The sequence below is a fragment of the Sylvia atricapilla genome, chromosome 7 (assembly GCF_009819655.1).
Source record: "Sylvia atricapilla isolate bSylAtr1 chromosome 7, bSylAtr1.pri, whole genome shotgun sequence".
NCBI classification, from domain to species: Eukaryota; Metazoa; Chordata; class Aves; order Passeriformes; family Sylviidae; genus Sylvia; species Sylvia atricapilla.
The window spans coordinates 23,097,505-23,107,710 of NC_089146.1; the positions used below are offsets into that span (position 1 = coordinate 23,097,505).

The 10,206-nt window shown below is 57.1% G+C and overlaps 1 protein-coding gene across 3 annotated transcripts; it reads left to right on the forward strand.

Moving 5' to 3' along the window:
- Window positions 1–18: 18 nt before the first annotated feature.
- Window positions 19–10,192, forward strand: ZNF142 (zinc finger protein 142). Of its 3 annotated transcripts, none has more exons than XM_066322960.1 (9): window positions 19–179; window positions 630–962; window positions 1,520–2,158; window positions 2,404–2,667; window positions 3,129–3,941; window positions 4,175–4,352; window positions 4,994–8,216; window positions 9,099–9,204; window positions 9,555–10,192. In XM_066322960.1, the coding sequence occupies exons 2-9, from the start codon at window positions 680–682 to the stop codon at window positions 10,052–10,054; spliced, it is 6,006 nt and encodes a 2,001-aa protein (XP_066179057.1). In that variant the 5' UTR covers window positions 19–179; window positions 630–679; the 3' UTR covers window positions 10,055–10,192. The 3 variants fall into 3 exon arrangements, with proteins under 3 accessions (XP_066179057.1, XP_066179058.1, XP_066179059.1); XM_066322961.1 differs by having other exon boundaries at window positions 2,407–2,667; XM_066322962.1 differs by lacking the exon at window positions 1,520–2,158 and having other exon boundaries at window positions 22–179; window positions 2,407–2,667.
- The last annotated feature ends 14 nt before the right edge of the window (window positions 10,193–10,206 follow it).

A 10,206-nucleotide genomic window follows, 5' to 3' on the forward strand; every position in this document is an offset into this window, starting at 1 on the left:
GCCCGCGCCGCTTCCGGCCGCAGCGTAGAGCGGAGCCGGGGGCCGGGCAGAGCGGCTGCGCGACAGGCACAAAGGGCGGCGCTCTCGCCGCCCGACGCCGCCAGCGAGATGTGCCGGGGCAGGGGGGCTCGGGACGGCGGGGACAGCCCGGGCTGAGAAGACTTTGGTGACAGCCCTGGGTAAGGGGCGAGAGGCTGAGGGCACCAGGGGACAGCTCGGGATGAGGAGTGAGGGGCTGGGAGGGCCGGAAACAGCCTGGGATGAGGGGCTGGGGGCGTCGGGGACATCCCGGGGTGAAAGGCGAGGGGCTGGGTGGGAGCCTGGCACGGCGGGACTCGTGAGGGCACCTGCTGGCTGGAGACGGGCCATAGTTCTGAGGATGGGCTCGGGGATCGGCCCAGCTGGACCCAGGGAGCAAGCGCTGGTTGTTGGGCTCAGGGAGAAGGTACAGGTGTCCTTGCACTCTTGTCTATCCTGTGACAGAGGGCTTCCCAGCGGCCTGCTTGGGGCACAGCAGAAAAGAGCCAGCAATGAAATACCCTGCCTCGAGGCTGGCATCACAGGCTGTTCCCTAAAATCCTCTTGGGCTCTGAGATGGAGCTCATTTAAAGTGCTTTCGTCTGTTTCAGATTGAGAGGTCATTCTGACTGGCCCAGCGCCAAGGCAGCGCCTGGTGGCAATGAGCACAGCAGTGACTGTATCAGAGGGTGCCAGCAGGGAGATGGAGACCCTGTGCTCAGAGCTGCTCCTGCCCACACCAGGAGTGGTGGGAGCCATGGGAAGCTCTGGTGTGACCAGCACTGGTCTGGCTGGGACACCCCCACTGGCTGCCAGTCAGGACTTGCTGCTGGCAGAGGCTTCAGTGCCTGCAGAAGGGGCTCACACTGAAGGAGGCAATGTGGAAATATTCATCGAGGCAGTGGCTGGCAATGTGACACTGAGCAACACGGCCACTGCCACAGGTATGGGGTGCAGGGAGTACAGAATGGGCCCCACTGCAGTCAGCAGAGCTAGAGAGGTCTGGCCAGGGTCCCTGTCCTAGGTGCCCTCGGATCTCTGACCCTTCATCATGAGTCTGGTGCTGCCACTGAGCACTGACCCAGCACTAGCTGGGTGTGTGGATGAGGAGAGTGACTCTGGGATGCATGAAACTGTGGGAGTTGCATGCTGCGTTAGGGGGTCACTCCAGGCTGTCAGTAGGGACCAGGCAGAGATCTCCACCTGAACTGCTACCCCCCAGCATGCTTCCCACATGGGTCCAGTGTGGGCACATCCTAACAGAAATAGGGCCAGGCCAGCCTCTCATCCCTGCATGCTTCAAAGGTGGAAAGGGACAGCAGTGGTTATCATGGCCACCTGGGTGGTGGTATTCCCCCACTTACGGGGAATGTTGTTCCCAAAATGTAACTTGTGGCAAGAGGGATTTAGTCTCCTTGTCCAGAGCTGGAATTGAACCACCAGTCCCAAGCTCTGGGCCTGGAATAAGCTGCTTCTAACACTCATCCCTTGCTCTCTGCAGAGGTTGTGGTCAAAGTGGTGGAGCTGTACTTCTGCGAGAGGTGTGACCAGAGCTTCTCAGAGGCCTCTCTGCTGTCTCAGCACCAGTGCCTGCTGCTGCCTCCCCCAGGGCACCTGGAACTCCCAGGGGCACTGTTGGCTTCTGCCAGCGAGGGCCACAGTGACCCCGGGGCCTCAGAGCTGCCTGGAGCCAACGCACAGGAAGGCTTTGCTCCCGAGTGCCTGCTGTGCCCCATCTGCCGGGAGGCATTTTTGCAGCCTGGCCAACTCAAGGAGCACTTCAAGAGCCACCGTGTCCCGTCAGGAGCCCTGCCCTGTCCCCAGAGGGGCTGCCACTTCACCACAGAGGACCGCAAGCAACTGCGCAGTCACTTGCGCCACCTGCATGGGGCGTCCCCCGTGGCCTGCGCCTGCCGGGCCTGCCCGCTGCTCTTCCCCAGCCGCCAGGCCATGGAGCAGCACCACCGGACACACTTCCCCTTCCACTGTGGCCACTGCGACTTCGTCACAGCCAATGCCAAGCTCTTCTGGCAGCACAGGAAGGGTCACACCACAGGGTCCCCTTCTAACATGCCCACAACAGGTGACCCCCCCAGTTCAGAGCCCCACGGCCTTGACCAGTGCTGCATCCTGTCATCGGGTATGGCTGGGTGGGGTATTTGGGCCTGTGCATGCTGCAGAGGCTGGCTGTGTCTGTGCATCCCAGTTACGGCTGAAGGAGTGGGGGGTGGAGCTGGAGGGCTGGGAACCTTGCGCTCGTGCCTCCCTGCAGCACAGTTTGTGCCCTCCATCTGAGCCAGGTGGTTTTTTTGCATGTGTGTGGGGGTGTGAGGGTGGCTTCCTCTTGCATAGAACATGATGATCTTTTGTCTTTCCCCACTGAAGCAGCATCAGAAGGGCAGGAGGAGCCAGGTAATTGCCACCCTGGCTGGAAAGCTAGCACAGCAGAAGCCAGACCAGCAGAACCTGCAGGTACTGGGGACAGCTCCTTGAAGGGACAGAAAGCATCAGCTGGAGAAGAGGACTTGGACAGCAGTGGGGATGAGTCACCAGAGGAGGATGGCGAGAGCCTCTGTGAAGCTGAGGCCAAAGAGGCTGGGAGGGCAGCTCCCAAAAAAGTTGGAGTGCCACAGGCACAGCACTTCAAAGGTAGGAATGCAGGGCCTTACCAGGATTTACCAAAGCTTAGGCTTTGTAAACAAGCACCACATCCTCAGAGTTGGCAAGGAAATGTGGCCCAAGTTGGTGGGCGACCTCACATCTCCTGCATGTACCAGTGCACTTGTTTCCCCTACCTCTGCCCAAGCAAATATGTTCCTGCTTTTCCTGTTCATGCTGCCAGTTTAGGCAAAGGTCTGCCTGGCTTTGGGGACCAGGGATACATGGTTAGGCCTGATGTAGGGCGTGCATTGCCAGTGTTGAGTTGGAAAGAGCTCTCCTGAAGTGTGCTGGTGGCTTGGGGTGGGGACAGTCCCTCTGAGTAGGTGGCAGCTGTGTGACTGCACATGTGTTTAAACCCTCAACCTGGCACAACTGGATCAGGGACAGAGCATCTGCCTGTGGTCTCCATCTTCTCCCTATTAACTGCTCACCCTCCTTTGTTCCCCCAGGGGATGTTGTAGAAGGCTCGGAGTATCTCTACAAAACCCACATGTGCCCCGAATGCAAGCGGTGTTTCAAAAAGCGGACTCACCTGGTAGAGCACCTCCACCTGCACTTCCCTGACCCCAGCCTGCAGTGCCCCAACTGCCACAAGTACTTCACCAGCAAAAGCAAGCTGAAAATACACATGATGCGGGAGACAGGTGAGAAGGCTCATCGCTGCCCACTCTGCCATTACAGCTCAGTGGAGAAGAATGCCCTCAACCGCCACATGGCCAGCATGCATGAGGACATCTCCAATTTCTACTCGGATGTTTACTCCTGCCCTGTCTGTGAGGAGAAGTTTCGGCTCAGCCAGGCCCTCAAGGAGCACTTGAAGACTCACAAAGCCGAGCCCAAGAGGCTGAGCTGCTTCCATGGGGACTGCAGCTACTGTGCAGAGGACCGGAAGGAGTTTGTCCGTCACCTCAAGGATGCTCATGGCATCAAGGCAGTGGAGTGCAAGTACCATGCCTGCTCGCTGCTCTTTGGCACGGCTGAGGCCATGGAGGCTCACCGGAAAACCCACTATGCCTTCCACTGCCAGCAGTGTGACTTTATCTGCTCCAACAAGCACGTTTTCCGCAAGCACAAGAAGCAGGGCCACCCGGGCAGCGAGCAGCTCCAGTGCAGTTTCTGCCCCTATGCCACTTTCAACCCTGTGGAGTTTCACGACCACGTTGGCAAGATGCACGCCAACGAGAAAATCCACAAGTGTACTGAGTGTGCCTTCGCCACAGCGCACAAGCGGGTGCTCATCCGGCACATGCTGTTGCACACTGGTGGGTGTCCACTGTAGGGGTGCCAAAACTTGAGCTGGGATGGGGAAGGTGTCTCGTCCTGCGTCTGGGTGGGAGGGCTGGGTCGGGGTTCCTGGGTCCCACCTCCTCACAGATCAGACTTTTGCCAGCCCAGGATCACTTGGCTGAAGTTGTTGCATGCTCCCTGCTGAGCTGGTTTCCCTTGCCATGTTGCTTCAGCTGTCATGCTGAAGGCATTTGTGTTTTGCGTGCAGGAGAGAAACCTCACAAGTGTGAGCTCTGCGACTTCACGTGCCGGGATGTGAGCTATCTGTCCAAGCACATGCTGACCCACTCCAACGACAAGAACTTCATGTGCACTGAGTGCGGGTACATCACCAAGTGGAAGCATTACCTGAATGTCCACATGCGCAAGCACACTGGAGATCTCCGGTAAGACCCCCTGCTCCACTGGCCTGGCAGCATAGTCAGGGGCCCCCAAATCCTGCTCCAGAGGTCTGCTTCTGGCTGCACTGTGTGCCAGACTTTCTTATGCCTGCCCTGCCCTTTCTGATACATAAGAAATTTGGGGTTTGAACTTACAGCATAGTGCTGCGGTGACAAAGCTATTTTTGTTGTCTCTGTGCCACCAAGGAGAGGTGTATTACCTCAGAGGTGCAATTCTGAGCTTCGATTCATTGCTCTGCTGATGTTTGTGGGTCAAGACCTGTTAAGGACTGCGAAATTACCACATCCTTTGGGTCTAGCCTGCCTCCAGGAATGCTGGAATGCTGGAAGTGCTGTTGGCATGCACATGTGAGAGTGCGTCTGACACGGTCACTCTATGGAATACTCAGGAAATCTATCCCCAGTCTCCAGGCTGGGGGTGTAAAGCACCAGCAGTGCCAAGGGCTGCAGCAGGGAGGAATTGCCTATAGTAAGAGCTGTCTGGATGGCAAAGGTCACGTCTGGCAAACTGAATAATACCCCTTCCCTGTTTGTCTGAGATGGGGAAGGAGAGCTCAGTGTGCATGATGAGGCTCAGCCTGCCCCAGTTCCCTGAGCTGCCTGACCGATTCTGCATGTCCCCACAGGTACCAGTGTAACCAGTGCTCATACCGGTGTCACCGTGCTGACCAGCTGAGCAGCCACAAGCTGCGGCACCAGGGTAAAAGTCTGATCTGTGAGGTGTGTGGCTTCGCCTGCAAGCGCAAGTACGAGCTGCAGAAGCACATGCAGGCAAAGCACTCGCAGAACTACCAGGTGCCTATCTTCCAGTGCCAGTACTGCACTTACCAGACCAAGTACAAGCAGGCGCTGCTGAACCATGAGAACTGCAAGCACACCAAGCAGAAGGAGTTTCGCTGTGCCCTCTGTTCGTACTGCACCTTCAGTAACACCAGCCTCTTCTTCCATAAGCGCAAGATTCATGGCTATGTTCCTGGTGACAAGGACTGGCTGGAAAATTATGCCAGCAAGGAGCTGGAAATCAGCTCATCTGAGGCACTCTTTGGCTATGAGCTGGGGACAGCCCTGCATGTGGATGCCAGCCCCCCCCTCACTGGCAAGGAGCAGTGGGTGAAGGAGAAGCCATCCCAGGTGGAATCCCAGGGAGAAGAGTGCTACCAGGAAGTGTTCATGGTGCCCCTCCTTGAGCAGGATGCTGCTCCACCAGAGAGCAGCAGCGAGGCAGAGATAGGCATAGGCGAGGGGGAGCAGAGGTGTGCTATTGCTGGCAATGCCCTGGAAGATGACTGTGTGCAAGGAAATGCTGCCACAGGCTCTACTGAGATCACTGTTTCTAAAGATGTGACAGAGAGCTGCACCTTGCACTTGGAGGCATTGAATGTCTCATCTGACCCTCTCCTGGAGAAGTTGCCTGGAGAACCCTGTGTGACCCAGCCAGAGAGCGTGGCAATGCTGTCCTGCAAGGAGCCTCCTGTAGCCTATGAGATGCTGGGCTCCCAGGATAGCCTTGGCTTGGAGGACAGTGGCAATACACTCGAAGACATCCCAGACTTTGAGGAAGAGGTAGATGTACAGGAAGACAAGGTGGTGAAGGGCAGTGTAGCGTCAGGAGACAAACAGGGAAAAGACATCCTAAAGGACATGGGACACCTTGAGGAGTCATGCTCAGACCACCACAAGGTGGTAGCAGACACTGAGGAGAGAGAGACGAGCCAAGCCAAGCTGCCAGAAGCCTGGCTCAGCATGCTGAAGACACCTGGACAGGGTCACCCGCCTGTCCTGGAGGATGTGACCGCCTCTGGTGACAATGCCAGGGGCGGTTCGGAGTCAGTGCTGAAGGCTCTGCGGAAGCAGGACAAGGAGCAGGCAGAGACACTGGTGCTGGAGGGCAGGGTGCAGATGCTGGTGGTGCAGTCGAAGAGCCAGGTCTTTAAGTGTGAGAAGTGCTCGTACATCACACGGAAGGAGAAATCCATGTCCCTGCACTCCAAAGCCAGCTGCCAGAGTCGCCGGGCCCCACTTGTGTGCCATGAGTGTGGCGCCAACTTTAAGCAGCAGAGGGGCCTCAACACTCACCTCCTAAAGAAGTGCCCAGTTCTCCTGAAGAACAGCAAGATCCTCAAACCAACCAATCAGGAGGCACCTGGACCTTGCCAACCTGCTGACCAGCCTAGTGATAATGGTACAGAAACAGCAGAGAGCGAGAAGGGAGGCTCAGAGGAGTCTGGGCTTGCTGAGAGCCCTTGGGAAGCTGAACTGCTATCTGATAAAACACAAGCAGCAGGCGTTCCTTTGGCTGGGGCACAGGCATCAGGCTGTCATGCCTCTGAGAAATCCCTGCTGGGTGACAGCACAGAGGTGGCAGAAGAGCCTCCCCAGCAAGGGGGTGGGACTGATCCAGGTGGAGCTGCTGGTGCCTCCCAGCCTGGGAAACCTTCAGAGAAATACCGACTGGAGGGAGGGAAGCTGCACTGCAATGCCTGCTCCTTTGTGTGCTCCCGTGTCATCACCATCACCTCCCACGTGGAGGACGGCTGCCGGAACCTGGAGCAGTTCTGGTGCTCCCTGTGCCCTGAGGCCTTCCGCTCCCGGCGGGCCCTTAAGAGCCACTGTGCTGAAAAGCACATCGTGCATCCCAAGGAGGACAGACCCCAAAGGACCGAACTCCCTGAGAGTGACCCACTCAATGTTGAGAAAGACCAGCCCAGCGAGCTCCCACTGGATGCAGCCCCACCAAAAGCCACCCTGCCCAAGAGGAGGCGTTTCTCCTGCCCCACCTGCCCCTTCACCTGCCACCAGGAACGGGCCATGAAGACTCACAAGAAGAGGGGCTGCGTGACCCTGGGTGAGTTTCGCTGCACCTCCTGCCCTTTCACCTCCAAGGTGGCCAAAGCTTTGCGGCTGCACCGCAGGCTGCACCGCAAGCATTACAGCAAGCGGCCACAGCTGCAGTGCCGCCAGTGCGAGTTCACCTGCAAGCAGGCCCGGTGCCTGCGGCAGCACATCCGCATCAAGCACGAGGGGGTGAAGCCACACAAGTGCCGCTACTGTGAGTTCAGCACCACGCGACGCTACCGCCTGGAGGCCCACCAGTCTCTGCACACCGGCGTGGGGCGCATCGCCTGCGGCATCTGCAGCCAGACCTTCGGCACCAACTCCAAGCTGCGCATCCACCGTCTGCGGGTGCATGAGAAGACACCCACCCACTTCTGCCCACTCTGCGACTACAGCAGCTACCTGCAGAATGACATCACCCGCCATGTCAACAGCTGCCACCACGGTGAGCTCAACTTTGGCTGCTCCCGCTGTGAGGCTCGCTTCAGTTCTGAGACAGCCCTCAAGCAGCATGTCCTGCGACGGCATGAGGAGAAGGTTTCCTACAGCTGCCCACACTGTGAGTTTGTGTGTCACAGTGAGGCCACGCTCAAGTGCCATGCGCAGAAGCAGCACCCACACCTGGAGTGCAGCACCTGCAAGGAGACCTTCACCACCCGGGAGGCACTGGAGGAGCACAAGATGCAGCATTTCAGCCACCGCTGTGAGCTGTGCAGCTTTGCAGCCAAGGAGCGGCAGCAGCTGGTGCAACATTACATGGAGAGCCACGAGCCGGCCGCCCCCCAGGACAAACCCTTGCACTGCCCTTTCTGTGACTTCGCCTGCCGGCACCAGCTTGTGTTTGACCAGCACATGAAGGGCCATGGGGGCACCCGTGTGTACAAGTGCTCAGACTGTGAGTACACCACCAAGAACAGGCAAAAGATCACGTGGCACATCCGCATCCACACTGGTGAGAAGCCCTACAAGTGCCACCTCTGTAAATACGCCTGCGCTGACCCCTCACGTCTCAAGGTAAGAGCTCTGCTTGGGAATGTATCCTACTGCGTCTACATTGCTTGAGGGGCCACAAGGATTTGGGGAAGAAGTTCCAAGGGCAGATTTCATCCTCAGTCTTCAGTGGCTCATACTGAACAGAAATAGAAGGCAGCAGATAAAAGTCAAGTCAGTAAATACATTTCTTCTCTGCTGTTGCAGTTTAAGGGCAAGGGAGACTTTTAACAAAGCAAGAAGGTGCCAGCAGTCTAAGTTTAATTCTTTTCCTGCTGACATCTCTGGCTTTCTTTGGGTGCAGCCTTGCACCATTCAAAGCCAAGTTTGGCAGCTTGCTGGATTCAGCATGCTCTGTGGTGCCAGACAGGGTGCAGAGAAACCTCCAGGTTTCTTGCAAGCAGAGCATGGCCCTGCCCTTGTTGCTGTAGGTGATTTAGCATCCTGATGCATGGTAAAGGGCTTTTCCTAGAACAGGAAATGCGTGGGTGATGGAGGCATAGGGTAATGGAGGGAAAATAGTCTGGTTTTGCTAAAAGAAATATTGACATTTTAATGGCCAGGCTGAGCTGGAGCTCCCTGGGGCCACCTGGGATAGGCTGTGCAACGTGCTCAGCTCTGTTGGGCTGGGTTTTTAACTTGACTCTGCCTTAAATACGAAACTGGGGAGCAAAGCCTTTGCTATCCACAGGTTGGGACAGAGCAGCTCAGCAGTACAGGCATCTCATCCTGACCCTGGTGTGGATCTCGCTTGCCCATAGCCTGCCAAACACACACACAGCCCTCCTTGCCCCATGCTGCTGGAGATGTCAGAGCTGTCTTTGAGCCTCTCACTGCCCTGACAAAGCCCTGCACATCCCCAGGACAGGGAGCATGGTCTCATCCTGACCCTATTCTCCTGTGCAGTATCACATGCGGATCCACAAGGAGGAGAGGAAATATCTCTGCCCTGACTGTGGCTACAAATGCAAGTGGGTGAACCAGCTCAAGTATCACATGACAAAGCACACAGGTGAGTGCTGCCCACTGAGAACAAGCTGTCAAGCACTGGGTAGGGTTTTGGGGCCTCTCCCTGCTTCTTTTTCTGCCACTGGCCCAGCTGGAGATGGAGGAGAACATTTAGGGAGGAGCACATTATTCTTTGCTAATGAGGTGGAGGTGTTGCTCTCAGGTGGAAGTTTGGGTGGCACAGAACCCCAGGCACTATTTGGTGCCTTGGAAATGGGGATCTTGGTGTGCCTGCTAACAAAATGGGATGTAGGGGGAAGTCCCTGCGGACTCATGCTCTGTTACAGGGATGGTGGGACCTGTGGAAAGCACAGTGCCCTCATCCTGGTGCCATCCCCTTCCCTGTTGCCACAGGCCTGAAGCCGTATCGCTGCGATGAGTGCGAGTACTGCACCAACCGCGCAGACGCCCTCCGGGTGCACAAGGAGACGAGGCACCAGGAGGCCCGTTCCTTCATCTGTGAGCAGTGTGGCAAGGCCTTCAAGACCCGCTTTCTCCTCAAGACTCACCTGAAGAAGCACAGCGAGGAGAAGCCCTATGTGTGCAACGCCTGCGGGCGGGCTTTCCGCTGGGCAGCCGGCTTGCGCCACCACTACCTGACCCACACCAATGAGCACCCCTTCTTCTGCCGCTACTGCCCCTACAAGGCCAAGCAGAAGTTTCAGGTCATCAAGCACATCCAGCGACATCACCCTGAGCACAGGGCTGTTGACCCTAGCCAGGGGGTGGGAAAGGACCCCAGCACACACACCGTCCACCTTCACACCGTGCAGAGGGAGAGCCAGGCCAAGGGGCCCCCCAGGGTGCAGCAAGAAGGAGGGTGCCCCACGGAGAAGGATGGCACACCACAGTGAGGCTGAATCCCAACTGCTTTAAGGTGCTGGTGGCACAGGCCTGCTGCAGAAATGTATGTGTGTGTACAGGCATATATGTATATGGGTTGTAAAATACACAACTGTATAAAAGGAATTGCTCAGTTCCTTTTAATACCATTTCTTTGTGCTGC